Source organism: Athene cunicularia (genome assembly GCF_003259725.1).
Source record: "Athene cunicularia isolate RWA chromosome Z unlocalized genomic scaffold, athCun1 chrZ_part1, whole genome shotgun sequence".
Lineage (NCBI taxonomy): Eukaryota > Metazoa > Chordata > Aves > Strigiformes > Strigidae > Athene > Athene cunicularia.
This window is the reverse complement of record NW_020799142.1, coordinates 700340-726034: the sequence shown is the minus strand read 5'-3', so window position 1 is coordinate 726034 and position 25695 is coordinate 700340. Positions and strand designations below refer to the sequence as shown.

Genomic DNA, 25695 nt, shown 5'->3' with positions numbered 1-25695 from the left:
TATCATTCCACTGATGTGTAATAAACTTGCACTAACTCCATCAAATTCATTCAGAAGGTCATCTCTTCATCCTCACTCACCCCCACCCTCCAATCCCTACCTTTCTTTGTCCCTGCAACAACCATTCCTTTTTGTCAGCATAAAGTTTTGGTCAGGAAATTATGTCAGAGAAGTGATCAGTTAAAACTATTTATCTGAGAGACAGGTAAACTTTCGGGAAATGTGATGATTGCAGCTTGAAGTAACTGCAAAACTGCAGCCCTGCCCTGTATGTCCTACAATACTGGATTGAACCTCTTTGCATAATGTGCTCTATCCTGATTCACGGTCTTTCTGTACTTTTCTGCCTGCTAAGATACAACTGTTTACTTCAGTGTCCAAATCAAGTTTATAGTAATGTATACTGTCAATGTCTTAGAGCCAAAGTAACAGAGGAAAATAAACCTGTTTCATTTGCAAAATATACCAACAGGATTGCCAGTGAAATCCTGACTCGGACTGTTTATGTTAGTGATGATGTAGGAAGTGGAATGAACACAGTTTGAATTTCAAATACATCACTGGGCATGCTGTGTGGTTTGTTAGAAAAACCTTGCTTTGACTTATTCACTGAGTACATCTGATTTGAAAGCTTCAATAGAAACTAAATATGGAGCACCAAGACATCATTTTCACAGAAATAGGATTAGTGTAAATACAATTAATGAGATTTACCCAAAGGTGCATCTTTGAGCATCTGGAGAAGCTTGCAAACAGAAACTGAGGTGCCTCAAGACTTTTTTCCTGAGATAGCAACGACTCATGGATTTCAAGAATCTAAAATATGGACTTTTGTTCCAAACATAACTTTCTTTCTGCAGGTTGTACCTCTAGCTCAGTGTCATCAGCCTTGCACAGACATTGCACTCCTCTCATACTGAATGGGTGTGACTGCCCATATGTGATGGATGGCTTTCTGAAATGGGTAAAGATTTTTCTGAATTACACCAATGTCTAAAGCCATTATGACAGTACAAAAACTGAACTCATGTTTTGTTTTTCCTAAACTAAAGAGGAAGTGAATATTTCCATTAATGAGTTTTCTTGTAGATGTGATATGCACAACTAGCATGAAAGCATGACATTTAAAACCTATCCATCACTGTGACCCATGACAAAGACTGGCCCATGGCTGCCCCAGTGGTACTGAAAGTTCAGATAGTGACTCCGCAAGTGGAGCATGAGATGACTGGGCAAGTTGCACTAAATAATGAAGGAAAGAATCACAGAATCATCTAGGTTGGAAAAGACGTTGAAGATTATCCAGTCCAACCATTAACCTAACATTTACAGTTCTCAAATACACCATATCCCTCAGCGCTACGTCAACCCGACTCTTAAACACATCCAGGGATGGGGACTCCACCACTCCCCTGGGCAGCCCATTCCAACACCTAACAACCTGTTCTGGAAAAAAATGCTTCCTAATATCCAGTCTAAACCTTCCCTGGTGCAAGTTGAGGCCGTTAACCCTTGTCCTATCCCTTGTAACTTCTTTTAAAAGACTCATCCCCAGCTCTCTGCAACCTCCTTTCAGGCAGCTGTAGAGGGCGATGAGGTCTCCCCTCAGCCTCCTCTTCTCCAGACTAAACACCCCCAGATCCCTCAGCTGCTCCTCGTATGACCTGTGCTCCAGACCCTGCACCAGCTTCGTTGCCCTTCTCTGGACACACTCGAGTCATTCAATGTCCTTTTTGTAGTGAGGAGTCCAAAACTGAACACAGGAATCAGCCTCACCAGCGCCGAGTACAGGGGTAAGATCCCTTCCCTGTCCCTGCTGGCCACGCTATTGCTGACACAAGCCAGGATGCCATTGGCCTTCTTGGCCCCCTGGGCACACTGCTGGCTCCTGTTCAGCCGGCTGTCAATCAACACCCCCAGGTCCCTCTCTGACTGGCAGCTCTCCAGCCACTCCTCCCCAAGCCTTTGGGGTTGTTGTGGCCCAAGGGCAGCCCCCGGCATTTGGCCTTATGGAAACTCCTGCAGTTGGCCTCAGCCCATGGCTCCAGCCTGTCCAGGTCTCTCTGCAGAGCCTCCCTACCCTCGAGCAGATCAACACTCCCACCCAACTTGGGGTCATCTGCAAACTGACTGAGGGTGCACTTGATCCCCTTGTCTAGATCATCAATAAAGATGTTAAACAGGAGTGGCCCCAAAACCGAGCCCTGGTGGACACCACTCGTAACCGACCGCCAACTGGATTTAACTCCATTCACCACAACTCTTTGGGCCCGGCCATCCAGACAGTTTTTTACCCAGCAAAGCATGTGCCCATCCAACCCACGAGCAGCCAGTTTCAGCAGGAGAATGCTGTGGGAAACAGTGTCAAAGGCCTTACTGAAGTCAAGGTCGACAACATCCACAGCATTTCTCTCATCCAATAATCAGGTCGCCCTGTTGTAGAAGGAGATCAGGTTTGTCAAGCAGGACCTGCCTTTCATAAACCCATGCTGACTAGGCCTGACCCTCTGGTTGCCCATTATACGACTTTTAATGGCACTCGAGATGATCTGCTCCATCACCTTCCCTGACACCGTGGTCAGACTGACAGGTCTATATTTTCCTGGATAGTCCTTTCTGCGTTTCTTGTAGAATCTCTAACTTTGTCCTGTGATGTGGAAGCACAGCATTATCTACTGTAAAATGCAGATACTATGAACTGGTCTGCATTCAAAGGTATAAAGTTATCCTGTATGGGATGGCTTAAATCACCCATGAATGAAGATAGCCATTAATGAACTTGGTTAGAAAAAACACATTACAACCAAGACCATACCCTAGCTCATTTCTGTAACCCAGTTCTATAATCACATTCTTTCACAGTAAAGCCCAACACCCAATAAAAATACTTCCATAGTATCCAAAGGTTGTTCTAGACAGTCGACTAATCTTATTACATTTGCAGTATCCTGAAGATATAATCAGGAGATTATAAAGATATAAGAGGGAGGACCTAAGGGGCAAAAAACCCAACCTATGCACATAAAAGATGGAGTGGCTCAATTCAGTGTTTTGAGCATGGCACAAACACCTACCTACTTTCTTGTCACCTTACGGCCTATTATTGCAATCTCACAATCATTTTAATGGGATACAGCTCTGAATACAAAAAGGTATAGTATACTATAAAAGGTGTTTGTAGCCTTTCACCAGCAGATTTATTTTAATGTTTAGCATATATTTACAGTGCTCAAAGTCACATTTTTAAGAGCTACAATTTAATAAAAGATAAGTTTTCCATCTGTTGTCCCAAGAGCTTAAATATGCTAAGTACCTGACATTCTGAAAGATTTGCTGTTTTCTCTAAAACTTAACTTCAATATTATGTAAAAAATACAGTAGTAAAATAGTAAAAATAGAACTTGTGAAGGAATATATGGTTCCTTCTAGCAATGCTCATGTTAAAATATGTAATAAGCTGGCCTCCTAATTATGTTCTCTTACCACCTACAATCGATGTTATATAGTATGCTAAAAGGACATTATTGTTCAGGCAAATACTAATAAACCTAATCAGCACATCTTTCTAACAGTTTTGCATATTTACATCAAAATGTAATGGATGCTCCTCATTTCTAATTCCATACAGAACGTGTCAGATATTACTACTTTGTAAATCAAATTTTAAAATGGAAATAAAAGGAAAATATTTTGTCTGCCACAAATAATGTGAAAAAGTTACAAGTTAAAACTAGTAACCATCACCTTCTGCTTTATTCATTTCAATATGAAAGTAAAGGACAACAAAATGAATAATGAATGTACCAAGCAACCCATGCAAACCATTACAGTTCACAGGCAAAAGAAAAGCCACTTGAAGTAAGTCTGAACCTATTCAAAGAATACAGTCTTAAAAATGAGATACTATAGCCTATTCACTGTGTGCATTAAAAAAAAATTCACACTTTCTCCACAGAGCACATAGTGACAGCATTGAGCACTATTGAGCCCAGGTCAGCTGATTCTGATGATGATTTAAAAACCACGGTATTTGCAGAGACTGTCTATATATAAACAAACTACACAAACCAACAAATGGAAGAAATCTTTAGATTACTGCTATCAGTCTAGTTTAGTTTGTTAATTCTTTAGAAAAATACAATCACTGTGCCCATACCAACTTTAATATTGCCAATTATGTACACAAGAGATAATTATGTTGAATGGCACTTATTATCATCACAAAACAATGCACAAAATGCAAAGCTCCCCCAAACAATGAAATTGAAGAGTAAGTTCCAAAAAGCAGGTTAATACGCAATTACATGTTTGCAAGGTACTACACAGAATATCCACTCAAAATATTGCACTTTTTTTTTCCCCAGATTTATGCCTGCAGCAATTCTACCTCTGTTTTCTAACATTTTTCTTGAAATTGACTTCATGATACAATAATCTTTGTTAATAAATAGCATGTAATAGATTATTCTAGCTGAGCAGGAAACACCACTAGAACAAAGTTAGTTAAATATAAAAAACACTTAACTGAAATATGATTTTTTTTTTCTCTGTTTATTACATTAGATTATCCTGGGAATATACCTCTTGATTGGTTCATATTCTATTCTCGAACAACTTCTATTTTCATGGACTAAGTAATAATGTCCTAAACCTTATCTATGTGTTTCCAGCTCTCTGTTATTTATGTAGCTTCTGTACGTATCTAACACAAATAAGTCTTACTTCTAACTTTTGGGACAGATGTTCTAATGGATCAAATTCTATCCAGTCCAAACTGATTTCCATCACATTTTATTGTCAACAAACTGTTGCTCTGTAGCTAGTCAGCTTCCAACATGCACATCAAACCACCCCATCACATGATAAATTTTCGGTCCAGCAGTGGTATCTCCATAAATATTTCATACGATCATAGCAGCCGCTCATTATGATTTTTGAGTTTCACATAAATTCTAGTTAGAAGTCCCCATGCTGTCCCAAGCATTTTTATATTTGTTACTTTTATTAAAATGGGAAGGGAAAAAAAGCAGTTATTTTCTCCATGCAGCTGCCAGTAATAACCATCTTACCTGCTACAAGCACTACTGCAAAAAAAAAAAAAAAAAAAAAAAATCCCCAAACCAAAAAACCTAAACCAGAAAAATAACACCACACAACTGTACACAGCAAAGAATACAAAGGAATGCAAAGCTCAATCAGGCTATTAGTAAGTTGAATTGTTATATAACAGCATTGTGCATTCCACACATCTGTATCATCCCAAATGCATCCTTTATAGCAATTCATTTTGAACAGCATGATTCTGACTTGACTTACAAAAGCATTAAAATTACTTTAAATCAAGTACATCTTTAGCACATCATGAAAACTGTACAAATTCAAAGGGGAAAAAAAAGAAAATCAAAATACTTAGCATCTAGTACTGATTGCCTAAATTCTTGCCCACCTTACCTGCTTAGTATTCTGGTTCTTGAATGTTGGACTCTGAAGGTTTTTTACACAGCATGTTTGGATAGCACTTTTTTTCTCCAGTAGACCACTTAACACTGAGTTGTTTGACTCTAATGCAGGCAACCCCAGAAAACATATATTGTTTGCTTTTCACACATAATCTCAACATTTTTCGCAATTTGCAATCCTTGAAACAACAACCAAAAAAAATAATGCACTGATACATAACACAGGAAAACTTTCATTGAATTAGTCAATCTCTCTCCAGTTAGTTTGAGGACTGATCACTGGCAACTGTGTAAAGCACTTCAAAGTTTGCATGGGAGACCAAGTAACAACAGACAAAAATCTCTTGAGTAGGTTCTTAGACTTTATTGGGCTAAAACACTTAGTTGTTTTCAATGCCTTAATGCCTGATTCTCACTCTTAAAAAGGAGGACAATTTCATTAGACTTGGGTAATTTTTAAACTTAGCAAACCTGAGGCACTTGTTAGTTCTCCTCACATACATGGCCTCAAATTTTTGAAAAATAAAGAAAAAGCTAAAAAAAAAAAAAATCTATTTAACTATTTCCTGGACTGTAGCTTCAGTATTCAAAAAATGTCCAATATACTTCAACTCATTAATGAAGGAGGTAAGAAAACAAGAATGTTTTTTTGTAATATACCAATAAAAACATTCTAACTGCAAAAAAGACTCTGAAGTAGACTTCCCATAACAGCTCAAGTATTTGAGAAAACAGAAATACCCCCAAAAGTTGCAATAAGTCCTACTGACAAATGCAGGAAGATCCATAAAGTAAAAAAGACTGACTTACATAGGAACTGAATTAGTAACAGCTAACTGCTTTAGCAATTGTTTTTAATAGCTTTTTCTTTCCTATGAGCCTTGTGCTTTAAATGACAGCATGTTTTTCTAAAGGCATGAACATGATGAGAAAAGCATTTTGTGGTAGAAGCCACTGACTCAGTAGCTCAGAGTTGCTTATATCCCATTCCTTATAAATATTTATGCATCCGCTCAGCTTGAAATCTATGGATAATTGGAGGGAAGTACTCACATGATTGAAGTTAAATATTTGCAGACAGAATGGTAGGATCAAAACACTAGGCAAGACCTTTTCAACCTATTCCAGTGAACAGGGTGTGCAAGAGACAGTTTTTCTGTAGTGAGTGCTAAATAATAGTAAAAATGATACTGGTATGAAGTTAGAGCCCTGTTTGAATTAAAATAATTGAATCTGAAATTTGTGTTATGTTGAAGATTTTTAAATATAATTGCCTGGATTACTTTCAGTATTGGTTACTGCAGTTTTAAACCAGAAAACTTGATTTTGTTATCCACTTCTTATGGAATAACTTTGAAAGAATAAAGTTGCTTTTTACAGGGTAACTTTTTAAAAGTCTCTGGGGAAACAGAGCAAGAGCTGAGAGGTATATGATCAAAAGAAAGTAAACAAAAACTATACCTAAGTGAGAGGAAAACAAAGGGGTTTACAGCTAGAAAGAAGCTGATCCATGAGCTTGGATCAGCTAAGTCTGTTTTCCTGTGTACTTGTCCTACATCTTCAGCACAGCTCCCAGCCTTCCCAGTGCTGTCTGACTGGGCATCTATGAGCAGTACTTACTCCTCCAGATCTACATGCAATCTCTTGGCTAACCTCAAGCTGGGGAAAAAACAAAACAAAACAAAACAAACAAAACAAAACAAAACAAAACAAAACAAAACAAAACAAAACAAAACAAAACAAAACAAAACAAAACAAAACAAAAGGCAGATGGCTGAGTTGTAACTTTCTTTTGATGAAGTTTGATGAACTTTTCTGGCAGTTTCACATATTTGTGTCTTCTGTGTCTGTTAAATTTTATATAGATTCACTCACAGCCAAAAAATTCTCAAGGAGGTCATGGAGAAAATCTTAAGGAAGAGGGGAACTGACAAGAATAAGTCACATTTATCTTGTTTTCTTTGGTAAAGTATAAAGAGATTCCTCACTGCAGTGTTGTTTCAAATGATGGGGCGCACAAAGAAAAGCAGAGCTGCATTCAAGAGAATGTTGATAAAAATCAAACGCAGCTAGCTGGAAAGGAAACATTGGTATATGTCTCGTAAGCAAAAATCACAAAAATTAGACTATCATGTGCATATGAAAGACACAGCCTTACAATAGGGTAAAATATTTTTACAACATCCAAATGTTAAACTTCTTTAAATTGCATATAATATATCTTTTTTCTTCTAGCTATCCTACCACATATTGTAATGTGCACACAGTACCAGATTTGTTTACAGGGTTTGTTTCTAGGAGGTTATGTCCCTGTGCAATCAACCACTGCATATCCTTGTGCTCCCGTAGGCACAAATAACTGATTTACAAAGCATTTCACATGAAGATTGTTCACATTGACTAGAATTAAATACAATAGCAATGTAATCTTCTTTATCTCCTGTATTAATTTCTTTCCATTTATCACATTTTCAGACCTCATTTTGTTTCATTTCATGTCTCCTGTTATAGCTGGTTTATTATGTTTATTTGCCAATATCTTGCTGGAACTGCTTCAGTTCACTTACTGCAGGTAATTACTTCAGTGGTTTAGAGCCTCCATTATCAGTAGCCTGACAGTTTGCCATTTGAAGGAAAGGCAACAGATGCCTGAGAAAAGCAAAGCTCAAAGGTGGAGTCGCATATTTGCATTAATCGGTAAGTTTTTTCTAATCTATGAAACCAACCTCTACATCTAGCCAATTAAAACATGACAACTGAGACATTTTCAAAAGATGTCTAGGTAGGAAAAAAATCTTCTGAAAAGCAGTAATTTTATCTCTACAGCTTGCATTGCTGTCATAGCTGAGTCATTTCTTACAAGGTTTATAGGTTAACAAATCCTTTCAATTTTGTGACACCAACTTCGTCCAGATGTATAGATGGTAAGTACATAAAATATTAAACAACTGTCTTGCAATTTGTCTAAGCACCCTGATTCCCCTTAAATAAATAGCAAAACATTCACTATTTTCAGACCAATTGACCCTAGTTTATGATTTTGTTTTTATTTCCAAACAAGTTAAATATTTCCTCACATTTTTCCTTTAAAGACAATCTCAGAGCAAAATACTGGGGGCAAAACAGGTCTCAAGTCAGCCCAGACATTATCAGAATTTCCTGAATACTTCGGAGGGAATGACAATCTCCATACGCAGCTTGGATTTTATTTTCCTCGTTTATATTTCACTTCTGCTCAAGAGCTCAAATTCATGCTAAAAACAAAAATATTCAATATGATGCTTAAATAATGGTCAGAGAAAATGTTATATGCGCCTCTGGGACTTCCATTTTGTGCATTTACTAAGGTATTCTGTAGACTGGAAAGGACTGGGTGTTTTATAACCAGTTACCAGCACTCACGTTATACAGACTTTGAAATGCGCACACAGGAGTAGGTAGCCCAAATTCCTAAGACTCCTCTGCATAGCAGACTCACTCTTCTGAGTATGTTTGCCATGGGAGCAGCACAACAAATAATGTATTCCAGCTCTTTTGCATCACTTATTACTGAGATATTAGATTGTCTCCTTCCATATTTTTGTAAAGTTTCTCTAATCTAACATTGACCTTTGTTGCCTAGCAATTTGTCTGGGGAAAAAGAAACATAACCCATACAAAACCAGAGTTGCATAGAGTGCTGCATATACACATCATATAAAGAGATATAAACAGGCATATTCATGTATTTACCAGAAGTCACTGCCACTGCAAAAACAGAGATCAAACAGACAAAAGACACCAGTCACACTTCCATTAGCAAAATATTTTTGTAAAATCTGAGTATTTTCTACTCTGTATTCTAATGACCCACTATGTTCCAACCTCCTCCCCTCAAAAAAAAAAAATAAAAATCTGACTTTTGTTAGCAGAAATTGAGCCATCTGCTGGCAAAAATCAAACAAACAAACAATAAAACCAAAAAACCCACCAACCTCCCCAGTGATAAATTACAACTGTATGTTCTGCTACTATAACAAAAGATTACAGAAGTATTTCACACTCATTCATTCCCAAACAGAAATACTACTCAACCCACAACCATTTTGAAGACTTTCAGACCTGAAAGATGCTTTTCCAGTAATTTTATTGCATTCACTTACACCTGATCTACCTTTAACGTAAAGTTTTAGGCCAGGAAGCAGTGCAAGGCCTCCTGTCACCACCTCAGTAATGGCCAGCAACTGAACTTCAAATATGTAAAAACAGCTAGCAAGCTGCAGCATTCCCATTTCCCATGTTTCTGTCCATAATATATTAGTAGATGTACTTCAGACTACTCTGTTTACAACCAAAATATTTCAGGTCATTTTTTTTAGATACCTCTAAACAAGTGCAAAGAGACTCTGCAAGCAAGTTATGTATAAAAAATACCTTACATATTTAAGTACTGATATGTATGGTAGCCACATGCAAACTAAAATTCAGATTTTCCTCTTTCCCGGTATTCATGAAAACAGGAAGAATGTTCTCTTGCCATTGCAGTAAATTTTGGTGTTTAAGCTATTCACTTTGGAGAAGTGCTCAAATACAAATAAAGCTTATTCTAACAGGGGCTCCAGCTTCCACTCTCTAAACAAGGCTTGAGATTACCTTATCATCATCCTTCCTCTGCAGAACCGAGAAAAATGCAATCTTGAATTTAAGATAAAAGAACACAAAACAACAAAGAAAGTTTAGATCAGAGGTTTAGTCTCAAATGTAACAGCTAATTACTGTCACTCCCTTGTAAAATTCCTGGAATCCTACAGATCTGATGATCAGATGCTCCATCAAATTCTTGGAGACTATTTGTGCTAGCCATATAGGGTATTATATTTAGCTTACTTCTGATTCACAGATTAATTAAAACTTTTGATTAATTGCAATGTTTAGTTGGACAGCCTCATATGCACTAGGGTTTTGTGCTAGTTAGAAAATGCAAATTTCAAAAAGTTTTAAGCTATATTTATTTTGGACAGTACTTGAGATTCTTCTTGAACCCCAAATCTGTGGTAGTTAATACCACCTCAAAGATATGACTCCATGAATTTAGCAGTCTAAGCACTCTAAACACTCTAAATTCCAACCTGTCTAGGCAAAAGCATGGTCCAGACAAGATGGCCCAGCACCTTGTCCAGCTGAATCTTAAAGTGTCCAGTGTTGGGGAATTCACCACTTCCCTGGGCAGACTATTCTGGTGGCTGATTGTTCTTGTTGTGAAAAATTTTCCTCTTGCGTCAAGCCAGAGTCTCCCCAGGAGTAACTTGTACCTACTACCCCTTGTCTTTTCCATTATAAAAAAGGAGTCTCCTCTTCTTTGTAGCCTTAAAGTACTTTAAGTACTTAAGTACATCTTTAAGTAATAGAACATGGTGGTAAGGACTCCCCTAAGCCTTCTCAAGGCTGAACAAAACCAATTCTCTCAGTCTTTCCTCATATGACAAGTTTTGATCATCTTCGTGGCCCTCCTCTGGAACCTCTCCAGCTTGTCCACATCTGTTTTGTATAGTGGCAACCAAAACTGAACCCAGTATTCTAGGTGTGGCCTGAGAAGTGCTGAGTAGAATGGGATAATGACTTCTTTATCTCTGCTAGAGATGCCCTTGCTGATGCAATCCAGCATTCTGGTGGCTTTCTTTGCTGCTGCAGCACACTGTTCACTCATATTGAGCTTCTTGTCCATCTGGACTGCCAGGTCCCTTTCCACAGAGCTGGTCTCCACCCAGGTAGATCCCACTCTGTGCTGCAGTCCTGAATTATGTTTTCCCAGCTGCCAGACCTTGCACTTGTCCTTGTTGAACTTCATAAGGTTCTTATTAGCCCACTCTTCCAGCCTACCCAGATCTGGATACCTCAGGATACCTGCAGAGTGGCTCTCCCTTCTAAAGTATCCACTTTCCCACTCAGTTTGGTATCATCACCAAACTTCATCAGGGTACACTTGATCCCATCATCTAGATCACTTCTAAAGACATTAAACAACACTGGGCCCAATGGGTCCTTAAAGAACCCAACTTGTGACAGGTTGGCAGTTTGCAAAAGAGCTATTTACCACCATTCTTTGGTAATTCATCAGTCTCTCTAGGAGGAGGCTTTGGAAAATCACATCGAAAGACCTAAAATACTCCAGCTAGACAATGTCCACTACTTGCCCCACATCAACTGATGAGGCTACTTTGTCATATAAGGCTCTCATGTTTGTCAAGAGGGATTTGCCCTTGGTGAATCCATGCTGGCTTTTCCCAATCATGTACATCGTTTGATTTGTGATGGACCCCAGGAGGATGCATTCCATAACTTTCCCAGACTTTAAATTAAGATTGATGGGCCTGTAATTTCCTGGATCTTCTTTTAAGCTCTTCCCATAGGTGGGGGTGACATTAGCTTTCTTCCAGTCTTCTGGGACATCCCCTGATCTCCACAACTTCTCAAACATTATGAAGAATCGCCTTGCAGTTACATCAGCAGGCTTTCTTAACACCCTTGAGTGGACAATATCAGGGCCCATCAATTTGTAGGGGTCAAGCTCCTGTAAAGGTTCACATACTGACTCTTCCTTCTGATGGTGGGTGTGTGTTTGCATCAACCTGGATTTTTGCTGCCAAGGCCTTGGGCCCCACAGCACTGGTAAAGACAGAGGAGAAGAAAGTGTTGAAAACCTCTGCCTTTTCAATACTGTTATCAGCACTATATCACCTACAGAGACATACACACAGTACTAGCTGCTAAATATTTTTCAATGTGAGATAGAAACTGATATTAAAACCAAACCAAAATAAATAAACTAAAAACAAACAAACAAACAACAAAACCAACAACAAAACCCATAAAAAGAAACAAAAGGACACTGCACAGGAACAGATAGGTCTTCCCTTGCAAGAATTCATATAGAAGTTACACATCATATGGTGAATGGGACAAAGGCCACACTGAAGAGCATTTCACAGAAAAACATCCATTTATGTTGGAATGGACTGCTCGAGATCATCTAGTTCAACCTCCCTGCTCAAGAAAGTTCAGCCAGAATATTCAGTATTGTGTCCAGTCAAGTTTTAAACATCTCCAAGAATGGTGACTCCACAGCTTCTCAGGCAATCTGAGTTCCAACATTCGACCACCTTCACAGTTAAAGAAAAAAATTTCTTGTGTTCAGAACTTTATGTGCTTCACTTTGTGCCCTTTGCCACTTGTCCAGATAGTTGGGCATTAATAAGAACAGTCTGTCCTCCCCCTCTTCGAGGCTCAGATCCCTGAGCCTTCTCTTCTCCTAGCTGAAGACAGCTTCCCCAGCTCTCTCAGTATGAAAGATACTCCAGTCCCTTAATCATCTTTGTAGTCCTGTACCAAACCCCCTCCAGTAAGACTGTAACATTTTTGTTCTGGAAAGCACAGAACTGGACATAGAACTACTGTCCTCACCAATGCCGAGTACAGGGAAAGGATAACCTTCCTCAGATTACTGGTAGTGCTTTGCCTAATGCATCCCAGGATGCTATCAGCTTTTTGCAGAAAGGGTGTATTACTGCCAATGGCCCTTGGGTTCATGGTGGACAACAAGGGTTGTTCTTCTCTGAAGACCCAATTTCCAGCTGGGTGATCCCCTGTATGTTACTGGTGCCTCGAGTTATTTGTCCATGGGTGCAGATCTTTGCACTTCCCCTTGAACTTCATGAGGTCCTGTTTGCTCCTTTCTCCATTTTGTTAAGGTCCCTCTGGATGGCAGCACCACCACTTGGTCTATCAGCCACTCCTTCAGAGCACAATCTATCTCATGATTCAGGTCATTAATTAAGAGGTTATCTGTGGGGTGGAACACTACTTGACTTGAACTGGATTTTGTGCTTCGACCCTCTGAGCACAGTCCTTTGGGCAGTTTTTAATTCACCCTCCCATTCCAAATACCAAACACACTCTTGTTCAGCTTGTCTGGGATGTTTACCTTTACTTAGTAAAGCCTTTGACACTCTCTACTGCCCTCAGCTATCTACTGTTCTATTAATTTAACATCACTATGATGCAAGGTAAATGGGTAAACTTAAAAGTTCTAAATATTTGGTTTCTCTTCTAATTATTGTGCTGCCCTTCTGTGCTGGTTTTGGATGGGACAGAGTTAATTTCTTCACAGTAGCTAGTATAGGGCTATATTTAGGATTTGTGCTGAAAGCAGTGATGTTCTCAGTACTGCTGTGCAATGCTTACATAGAGTCAGGGCCTTTTCTACTTCTCACACTACCCACTAGCAAATAGGCTTGGGATGCACAAAAAGTTGGGAGGGGAGACAGTGGGACAGCTGAACCCAACTGATCAAAGGGATATTTCATACTGTATGACATCATGCTCATCATAAAAAGCTGGAGGAAGAAGGGGGGACAGTTGGAGTTACAGCTTTTTGTCTTCCCCAGGTAATTATTAGGCCTGATGGAGAGAGGAAGTGGTAAATGGTAAATTCCTTGGTTTGCTTTGCTTGCACACACAGCTCCGGCTTTAATAGGATTAAACTGTCTTTATCTCAACCCATAAATTTTCTCACTCCTCTCCTTACAATTCTCTCCCCTATCCTGCCATGAGGGCACTGAGAAAGTGGCTGTGTGCTGCTTAGTTGCCAGCTGTGGTTAAACCACAATACCTTCCTAAACTAGCAAGGGAGACGTTTAACAACTCATTGGCTAGACTATAAATTGCAACAGCTTTTAGCATTAACAGTATTGTTACACCATGGCAATACTTCCTTCCTTCTCTTTCTCCACCCAAATAACCACCCCAGTGAAACCAAGAGTGCCGATAACTTCTTCAGAAAAAGGACGTTCTGTTGCTCTGCCCTACAAGTTTTGTAATCTGTGTAATCACATTAAGCAGCAGAAACTGTAAACTATGATCTCACAGCCTGTCAGAACAAGAGAAGCAAGCATACCAGTTTAGCTACCATACTGCATGTCTTTACTATGAATAAGTGATTTGCTCTACCCATCACAAATTATGTCAGTGTTGGAAACTGAATTCAGAGTTTTAGACCATATTCCCAAACTTCAGAGAAGATTTAGCTCTTTCAAGGAAAGTTACTCATCTTGCTATAAGCCTATTTATCGGGAAACTATGTTATCAGGAGACATTCAACTAAATAAATTAATAAATTCAGTTTTTGTATTCTGCCCCTTTCCTCCTCTACCTCAAAAGCCATGTAGTGTTTTCAGGAGGTGTAGTCTATTTTGCTTTATTTCCTCAATAGTTCTTTCCAAACAGTTATGGAGGATTCTCTTCCTGAGTTGTATACTTAACATTTACCTAGTTTAACAGCTGCATTTAAGGAATTAGATTAAACATAACCCATATGCCATAATCCTTTGCTCTTTCACTTGTTTAAATATCTTACTAGTCAATGAGTACAGCCCATGTAACCAGATGAAACAGGCACACATTGCTACACAAGGAACATGCATAGCCAGTGCAACAGAAAGGAAGTTTACATTAATGAAGTAAAGCAAGTGCAGAGGATAACTTGCTCATTAAAAGTTTCCAGACAATATTGAATGACATTTCAGTATCAGGCAACACAATTTTATATCTGAGTGGCTAATTTATATAGCACATCTGTTTTTACTATATAAATACTGTTTTAATATCGTGCAGTGTATAAGTCAAAAGGAACAACTAAAGCTGTATTCTCCTACTTTTGATGCTTCCATACATATTCTTTGCTAGCTTTCAGCATTATGTTTCTTGGAGAAGTCGAGACCTCAGTCACTTAGAAATTACATGGCATACACAGCAGTAACAAGAAAATAGGTTTTATTTTCAAATTTTATAGAAAAATTTTGACAATGCTTAAAGAAAGCAGCTGGACAGCAACTTTCTGTATACATTCAAGATAAAAACTCAGGTACTTAAATTAACAAATATTTTGCTGTTACAAACCCAACTATCCTATAATAGCTACATACAGTTTCTACAAATACTAAAAAAAGTGAACTTATGCCAAAATATTTTTAAAAATACATCCATACTTGCATATTCCCAAGTGTATCTACAGTCAAAACCCCCAACTAAGGCACTAACCAGATTATGTGCACAATAAAGTTGCATATTCCCAAGTGTATCTACAGTCAAAACCCCCAACTAAGGCACTAACCAGATTATGTGCACAATAAAGTAAGTCCATTTTAAATCTTCCACAGTTCCCTTTAATATACCAAGTTATTTGTTTCCTCCCATTAGTCTCACTAAGGTATTACTTTATAAGCAGGGAAAAATGGGGCAGTCAGCCCAGTTCAGCTCATTTTTCCTGGTTTTTTGATTGGTGAATTCCACTTTGTTTCACTTAAGTTATAAATTAGACTGCAAATTTAAATGTCATTTTTTTGGATATACATAATGGGATACTAAAAAGTATGTTTAGCAAGTTAGATAACACTACACACATTCACAAATATTTTAAGTTGTTCAAGAACTGAATATGATATTTGATATATAGGTAATGGTGTACATGAACTTATGTACAAGTGTTTTGACAGGGCTTATTCTTACTGGCTTCATTCAAAAGCCCCTGATTTGCCCATGATTTATGTGTGCACAGCAGATACCATTTCTGAATCCTTTTGTGACAGGGCTGCAGTTGTTGGTGGAGGTTTATACAAACATACTGCCATGACCACAAAGATGATTGTGATGATTTTGCAAGCAGCACCTGAATGCAAAGAATAGAAAAATCCTTGTTGCAGTCACCTTCAATAGTAGACAAAATCATTTAGTTTCAGGGGGTTAGTTACACTGTAAGACTTTTAAATGGATGCTGTGAATTTAAGTGTATTTTACATGAATTGCAAAGGGCAGATAAAGGCAGTCTCCCGGTGACTTCAGACCCCTCACCTGCTTGCCAGTTCTTGCTTGCAGCAGCTATTGCCATTACTTAGTTCTGTATTCGTTCACCCCATTCTAGTCTGAAGTGCAAATTTTCCTTATTTCTAGTTTCAGTACTGTTCTTCATCACATCAATATTTTCTCTACCTCTCAAACTCCCCATATACAAGTATTCTCTCCTCAGCTACCTTAAAAGAGTTGTTCCATTTTCTCAACACTGGTACACAATGGTGTTTGTGCAATTTGGGAGGGAAAGTGTGGGGGGGAAAAGGAGGGATTGGATTGTATCATAAATATGCCTATGAGATACTGAAACCTGAAGTTGTGATTCATGCATTTTCACTTTCAAGATTAGATGTTAGCAGTTCAGTTTATGCACTGGAAGTTTCACAGTTGCCAGAAGACAACAGCAATTATCACAGCTGCAAGCTTAGCCTGCCTTCTCTCCCCCAGACATGCATACCTCATGCTTGAAGGGAAGAGACTGTTAAACAAGTTGGGAACATTTTTTGACTAGTGTTCAGAGACATTTTCAAGACCTTGGTATTAATTTAGGGAAAAGAAATGAAACATGACAAGAGGAAGAAAGCTCCTCAGACCTTAAGCTGCCAGCAGACCCAGCCAGGTAAGACTGAAATGTGCTGAAATGTGTGCCAATCCCTTAAAATTTAGTAAAGTGTGACAATGAAGAAAGACTGAAGAGCAAAACTGTTTTGTATTATTGTTATAAAAATTACCTAGAAAACTTTTTTTTTTTTTAAGATCCACTTAATGTGGCCCTGGTCCTTCCATGATATTTTGCTTTTTATGATTTACACAATTTTTATTTTTTTTTAGCACCCACTGGTGCTAAAAAATACAAGTTTGAGGGTCTATTTTAGAATAATTCCTATCTAGCAATCAATGTCAAAGTATCTATTACCTTGTACATGTACTTAATATGAAGAAGTCACTTACTTATGCCCATCAGCAGATAAGCCATTCTTTCATTGTCATAAACCCAACAGGCTCCTTCAGTTTTACATTCATTAATATCCCACAGAGTACAACTGTTATCTATAGCAACACCAAACAAAATTGGTCCAGGAATAGTACCTAAAAACCACAGTAACATGTTAGAACGTTTGAGCTATTTGGAAAAGTCTTACCTAGTCTTAATACATATACAGTGAAATGCCAAGCAGGTGGGGAAAGTAAAATAGGAGAGGCACACACTAAAAATTTTAATGTAAGTCCCATATTACATAGCAGGTGTACCTCTTCCATTGCTCTCTAATAGGTAGAATGCATAGAGTATCAGTTAATTCTCTATGCAGCTCTCATTTTATCAAGCAAGAGGTTTGTTCAAAGACTTAAGCTTCTCATAACTTCCTCAGTTTTCACTGGAAAATAAAAGTGTGATTAAAATAAGGGGGAAAAACAGCTAATCAAAGAAGCAGGATTTTAACTGATGTAAAAGAAGTCCCCATCCTCATATCATATATACTAACTTATTCCATATGCAGAGAACAAAAATTTTATGTTAATATATTCAATTATAATTTTTTTTTTCCATCAGATGTAGCCAAGCTTCTAGGAAAAATTTCACATAAAATTAGTAGTGTTTAAAATTATTCCTGCATAGAATTTATTACATTTGTGTGATTTTTATTACAACACTGCTTTATAAAGCACAAATATTTTGGATCCAGATATAGTTAAATCTATAATAAATACTTCAGGTACACCACTGCATGTCTATCTAACCCACTCAAGGCCTAAACTGTTCTTGAGCTAACAAGCAGCCATGTCATTGCTACAGCTCTTCTGGCTAGGAACCATGTATGATTCCTCAAGTCTACAGCATAAATATCTTGTTGGTAGTAACGCTGTTAGTTGCTGCCTTCTACAGTCAGTCAGTACAGGCAGTGCAAAAAGTTCTCTGTTCCACAGTGAGGTCAAGAGTTAATACTCTGCCATACATAACTTTGTGTAAAATGAAACAAAGGAGACCTTATGTAACACTTAACACTACCTCCCAACTAATTTCTACCTGTGAGGATATTTACTCTTGTTATACTTGATGGTAGAATGACTTACATTAATTTGAGTTTCAATAGATACAGCAAAGCAGAACTCACACTACTAGATACTTGATCTCAAATGGCAGGGAATGGCTGCAGTACTAAGCAGTGACATAAAAATTTAATCAGTAACCGAGTTTGACCCAGTCTTGAATTACATATGCCATTCTAAAAGTGTCTAACACTAAAACAAGACTTAAAATATGCCTGAGAACATTCAAATGAGTGGTTCAGATACCTACAATTAGCTTTAAGTTTTATTTAAGGTAATTTAACTGTCTTACTGAGACCCTGAAGATGCTGAGATTTAGAATTTAAATACTAGATTTCCTACATAAAAACTCAGCAATTATTTATTTACAAATGTCTACAATGTCAATAAAGACTAAAATCAGTCAAAGGAATTGAGAGGGAAGGGAGAAGAAGAGAGACTTTAGCTATCTATTTTAAAATATACTGGCATGGCCAATAAGAATAAAACTATATAAAACAGTGTCACCTTTTTTTCACTTCTGGAACTTGAGATGTTAACTGCATGAAGCTGTTTTTCCATTACATCACTTTTTCTTATCTCAACTTTTTGATTAGGCTTCCCTCTGAGGGAAGTGACAGCAGGTGCCTTTTGCTGAAAGAATGACTGTTACCTGTGTTTTGCTCATGCCAATAACAAGAAAACCTAAACTGAGCACACAATGTCCTACTTAAAGAGAATTTGAGCCCAGACGGCAGCTGCCTTATTACAAGTGTAATCTATAAGCCAAAGACAGGCTGCTTCAAGTTCCACTGAAAGCCTCTTAATGTATTAAGTTTAAAAAAAACATTCAATAAATGGATTATTCGGACACAAGTGTTTCAACAAAAAAGTCATACCCAGTAGTCGTAGAAACACTGATTGTACTCCAAGAGCAAATGAGCGCTGTTTATCTGGCACACACCTGTAGAGAAGATTTGCAGTTTACGACTCAGTAAACAAACTGTTCCATTTCTCTGCTTTGTCCCTCCGTGAATATGCTTTGTCTTATTACAGTCTTTTAACTTATTAAATGCAAAGGGTTTTAGAAATCCAACATACAGAACAAGTAACCAAACAACTTCAAGAGGTGTTTTGACCAAAGATAGAAGCAACTCCCAGTAGCTCTAAGAATTTTAGGTTGAACAGTATAAGTAAAAATCTAGTTTACCAGCAACACCCTGATATACTGTTAAATATACTGTTGAACATGCTTTCCACAGAACAACCAAGGTTTTAAGGACTGTGCTAGGATGTAATTCTGAGCTGCTGTTCCTAAAGCAGCAATACATGAATTGAAACTAAGCTTCAGTACAGCACACAGTTTTATTCACCATAACCTTGACATATAGTACCTGATCTTACAATTAATCAGTTCTGGCCTATGCTATGTAAATTGATATATTGATTTAATAACTAGCAGAATTTACCTCCTTACCTCCTACCCATTTCTTTCAGATATTTCTCCAGCAAAAAACATTTTATCCTGACAGTGTCTTAAAGATACTACCATAAAGATTAATTACAACTGAACTAATTTATACAATTTAGTTTCAGCACTGTTTTCTTTAATAAACTATATCACTGAAGCAATTAAATACAAAAAAGTATTTAAACATTCAGGAGTTACTCCCTCATTCTGGAGTATCTATGAGGATTAGTCATAGAAAAACATCCATGATGAGCACTTATCAGCAGTAACTGTTAAGATCCCCCTACCCATAAAAGCAAGTAGAGGAAGGAGAATGAGTTTTGCATAGCATGGGTGGTTATTTCTAGCACTAAAACACTGTCACAAATACATGGGTTTACACTTGAAGTTGCACAGAATAGGCACGCTGAAAAGATATCTGAATATACTGTAGTAACTTACTTCATGTTTAGCTATTTAAAATATTTTTTGCACATTTAAACTGCTCTGCAGTTCTGTCTTCCATAAAAACTGTTTCAGAATTTCAGTTGAAGGGTACAAGGATTCAAAATTCAAGATATTATTGCTTAGAATTATCAAATAAACTATGTCAGCTCAGTTTTTAAGATAATGCAACACTTCACATTATTCTGCTTCCATGCTAATATGGCAAGCTATTAATTCCAGATTTACACCAACCAACAGGAGGCTACTGCAAAGCACTGTTGCAGTGTCATTCCCCCCCCCCAACACCCTGCCTAGAAAATTGCAAAAGGAGTATCCAACCACACTTTCCCAAAGCATCATGTGAATAGTTCATGTATGCCCATGCATCACAAACATTTTTTCTCTAGAAGTGTTAGAGGTACAAGTTAAGTTTCAACAAAAACAGGTCTACTTGCATGACAACCATGTTTCAAAACAAAGAAATATCTAGTTTTCATGCATATGAGTTTCTGCAATTTGAAAGACAGTCAAACCACTGATTAACAGCCACATATATGCTGTTATGTTTTATATTAATGACTACCATCAATACGTACACACAACATCAATATCATACGAAAGGCAGTCTACAATTCTTGACAGACTACAATTTTGCAAGACAATTCTGAACTGAGAGAAGAATCAAAGGTTTAACATACAAACTGATTTCTATTTTGTTCTTTTCTTGGTACAAATTGAAATCCTGGCATTACTGATATACAAGCTAGCTGAGTATTTTCTTCATGCAATCACATGACACATTTATTCCTTCTTGCTTTGACTAAAGCAGTCAGGAGTGCTCTCATAAAATATGGATTTTGCTACAAGTACGTAATATTTTTTTTAATAGATTCAAACTATCTACTAGCTAAATGTAATTACAGAGACAGTGAACAGTGGTATGACTACCCTTTGCTTCAGGTACTGCCTGCTTACTACACAAAGTACTACTACAGCAAATCCACACTGGTTTAAGTCCACATTCCAAAGCAAAACAAATTAGTCTATCTCACTGATCTGAGTTTTCACAAGAATGCTACCTATTTCTCAGCCCAAAAAACATACCTGAGAATGGCCACAGTCGTTGGAGTAACAGCCATAAATGTAAAAACAACAGTAAAAAAGAAGAAGGTCAGGAATAAAGGTAAAAATTTGCATTGTGTTGGACACTTCCCAGAGACAGCTTCATAGAGAAAATCTTCTGAACCATTTTCTCTTTCTAGTTTCTGAATACAGGAACAGTTGTGGTAAGTCTACAAATAATTTATAAAACAAAATTTAGCTCTAAGAATGACACTAAGTGACACTAATTGCGTCTGCATCACACCAAATAGAAGAATAAAGCCTGACTTCACAGTACGGGAAACAGTCCATTTCCTGATGATCACATGACACTGTAACCCTCATTTTTAAAACTGCTTCAGCAGAACTTGACCATGCTTACCTGAGCAAAAGCTATTTTTGGTTTTGTGATCTAAAAAGACAGTGATAGTCCCCATTTTGTGTGGAGCAAGTTTGCAGGTACAAACACAAAAAACTTAAAACCAAAGAAGATTTTAGAGTTATAGGCAAAACCATATGCAGTGCATCATATCCAGAAGTTTTAGAGTAAGCCTTGAAATGCTAACTTTTGCACTCAATCTTATTACAAATCAGTGAAGATAACACCAGTTACTGTACACAATTAAGAAAGGGCAAGATACCGTGTTCAAAACAAGATTTTTTTCTATCAATATGTAGATACCTATTTAAAGTATGTTCAGGTTTAATGTATTTTCAGCATTAAAAAGTTTAGTAGAAGTAACATTTGCAACATGACATTCCAGAAGTGAGAAACATACTGTGACTGACTAAAACCCCTACCACAGAAGGCGACTCAGAGAAGATGGGAAAGAATGATTTGCTCATGAAGCTCAAAGAACAATAAAAGCTGTGAGTGACCACAGCTGTTGCAAAGAAAGCTATGCAGAAAAAAACCTGCTATGTCAGCTGAGTGGATCAACTGATTGTTTAAATATTCTCCGAGTTCATTAAGAGAGTGTGAAAACTCCCTAAATTAACCACACTAGCATAGGAGGGAGTGTGATTCAGTCCAACACAGAGTATAAAAAGCCAGACAACTAGCAGAATTTCAAAAAGAGAAATGGATTTGAGCTTGCTGCAATCCATGTATGACTTCCAAACAACTGGAGAAGTCCAGCATCATGATGGTCAGCATGTTATAGAGACCAGTAGTGGGAATCACACTAGTAGTTCAGTCACAATGTGTACTACAATTGCTGTATTTTGCTAAGTGTAACACATTTGTACTGTGTTTTCAGTATATTTTATATCACTGCTAAATCAGAAATCCTGTGTGACAAATTGTCATCAGGCAAGTAAATCTGACATTAAACAACACACCCTCCACAAATGGAATATCTAAAAGCACCTGATCAGAGAGTATTGGACTCTGACACATACCAATATTCATCCTACTTAAACATTTGCTTCCAATCCACACCACTTTTTCTCGTAGTAACTATCACTTAGATTCAGAAATACTACTATTTCCTGACATACTAAAATGTTTTTGATAGAGAATGCATTTTGCAGGAACAAAACAAGGCAATGTCAGCATAAAATACCTTTTTCATGTTGTTGAAGAGATGTGATGCACATCCTGCAAAACAGGGAGAAAAGTACTGGACTTTATCTCTGCCACAAACTGGGTAGTAAATAGAGCGTGAACATCTACAGTTTGCATTGCATGGAGCTGTTAAGTTATATAGCATGCCTGTTCTGAAAGGTAAAAGTTAATAAATAAAAGTTATAAAATTAATAAAGTAATTTAAAAACAGCAGATACATAAATAAGTACAGCAGCATTTGTAGGGAAAAAAAAAAATCCCAAATTATTCAATTCAGGTGATTTATGCACTTAATGTTTAAAAATAAGCCCTGTTCCTAGTAGTTATAACTCTAGAAAATATTCCCATTTATTCTCTAAGTTATTTTTGCGCTATTGTTTCTTTCATAGATTATTCCTCCAATTTTCATTCACAAAACAAGTGATGAAATTTTGTGTCTCAACCCAATTCTTATCTTAGATCATCTCACTCCCACACTTTTGAATTTGTTCAATTCAGTTTTAAGAAAAAATGCAACAAGATGTTATTGTTTATTCTACTGACCATATTCCAAGGTTTTTTCCCTGTTTTGGATTCAAGTACAGTAGCAAACCCACTACATTTTTACTATTTCTAACACTGCTATGGAGACATGTATATTGTTCCAGCACCAAGACAACTGCACATATTAAATTCAAAATGTCATGACATATAAATAAAACTAACTCTTGCTTACTATAACTACTCTCAATTTAAGCATTTAATTCCACTATAGGCCATAGTATGGTTGTATTTGAAGTAGTCCCACTATATTATTAGTATGAAGAAATCAGTTTGGGATGTGGGTGGACGTTCTTAAGACATAACAGCAGAGAATAAAAACAGCCTTTGGTTTTTTTCTCTAGTAGTGCGTTAATAAGTAAAAAGCTTCACAGGCTGAGTTCAGTCACCTGAAACCAAGATACTGACACAACCATAAGTTTAAGTACCATACTGTAAACTGAAAGTTCCAGAGTCATTACCTGAAGGCTGGTTTCTTCAAGATAATTTAAGATAGTGGCAAATACTAAGAGGAGAAATAATGTACCTAGGAATTAAGCTGATTACTTACATAGAATTCAAACTGCACATGGAATATTAGAGACATCATAACTACCTATATACTTCATTTTCTTATAGTACAGTTGAACCCTACTGTTACATTAGCTCTTACATAAAAGAATCAAAGTTAGTTTGCACTGGCTTAAAGCACTACAGTGCACCATAAGCAAATCCATTAATCATAGGTTTATTCATACAGTGCCTTGTTAGGCTATAAGACATGTCAAGCCTAGAAGTATTTAATGAGTTCAGTGGCAAGATTTGTCCTGTTTACATATGCAGACAATGTCTCTCACTTCCCTGACCTACAAAGAGGGACTGAACTTTAGTTATACATGGTCAGAGAAAAACATTAAAATACAGAAGAAATATAGTTCAGTGTACATAGGTTCTTATGACATGGAACTTCTTGTTCTAACAACACTTTTCTAAAGAGGTCTAGCAGATGAGATCAGTAAATGGTCTTCAAAAGCTCTGTGAGTTGTGTATTCTTTCAAAGCAAAACAAAATAAGGAGTCCCAGCAACTTGTGGGAATGAACAGAACTACAATAATCATGATAATTTCTGTTCCTTCAGGTTTTCAGGGAAATATTGGGCAAAAGAATTTTACAAAAACAATACTCTGAAGTGTTTACTAGATGAAGTAAACCACGTTAGTTCTGCTTAAAGCCTAATTGAGTAATGAAGAGAGTTACTACCAACAATATACTTTGTTCATTAACATATGAACTCAAAAGTAACCCTGTACTCATGCAGTTCTGGCACTACACTTATAGAAGCTTTCCCCACCACCCCACCTCCAAGCTGTTTTTCAATAGCAGGAGAATGATTGCCATGAAGAATTTCTTCAAAGCCTCCATAAAATTGATGCAGATTCATTTTTAAGTCAATTCTCTAATAACTTTCATAATTGATTCTTTCAGAAGGATTTGTTCAACAGCATAAGCAGGAGTCAGACATTTGGCCATTCTTCCACAAACATTAATTTGTTAAAGCTACTACTACATATTTCAGTTGCTTATTCCTTCATTTCTTCAGTTTCAGAACTGGCACAGTGCCACTAACTACTCTGATGCAGGTCACACATCCAACAAACTATAGACCAACATGTAACAGTGAATTAGATAAAACTGAAGCATTTTTTATAATGGATACCGAATTGAGAGTTATTTCACGACTGTTTAACTCCAAACTGCTGTAGGTAAGATGTCTTCAGCACAACTGAACTACATAACTGCTGAAGTTACACAAATCTATTAAATAGAAGTTAACTGTATTTAACTTAGGATAAAAATCAATTCAACTTTTGTCAGCTGCTTATTATCGTAGGACCTGGTATAAAAATATGGATAACTTCACATACTATTTTCTGTATGACTTCTTCAGTATTCAGTTGCCACATACAGATTCTTTTGATCAATATGGGGCTATAAACTTTCAACAACCAGTCCGCATTGTAGTTTTCACGGTTCTGAAATGTCTACTTATGTAATCTTACAGCTAGCATTTTTTCAGACACTAAAGCAGAGCCATGTTTTAAGTGTTGAATGTCAACATTGGTCTTTGAATATACTGTCAATTGATATAGCAAATTGTAAAGATGGAATCACAATGAGTGGTAACTTGGTCTTTATGAATTTTTTTTTTCCCCAGTCAACAGTGTATGAAATTTGATTTATTC

At 37.1% G+C, this 25695-nt stretch overlaps 1 protein-coding gene across 2 annotated transcripts in view; it reads right to left on the bottom strand.

Annotated features, from left to right (window-relative positions):
• Nucleotides 1-6886: 6886 nt before the first annotated feature.
• SLCO4C1 (solute carrier organic anion transporter family member 4C1) overlaps nucleotides 6887-25695 on the bottom strand; it is a 40950-nt gene continuing 22141 nt past the window's right edge. The window contains exons 9-13 of one of the 2 annotated variants that reach the window (XM_026865674.1): nucleotides 22932-23085; nucleotides 21370-21557; nucleotides 19268-19332; nucleotides 17292-17429; nucleotides 6887-7118 (exon numbers count right to left, since the gene is read on the bottom strand). In XM_026865674.1, the coding sequence (XP_026721475.1) occupies nucleotides 7114-7118; nucleotides 17292-17429; nucleotides 19268-19332; nucleotides 21370-21557; nucleotides 22932-23085 (550 nt within the window). In that variant the 3' untranslated portion in view covers nucleotides 6887-7113. Of the gene's footprint in view, nucleotides 7119-15560; nucleotides 16162-17291; nucleotides 17430-19267; nucleotides 19333-21369; nucleotides 21558-22931; nucleotides 23086-25695 lie in introns of those variants that run through there. The other variant, XM_026865673.1, reaches the window with a different exon arrangement.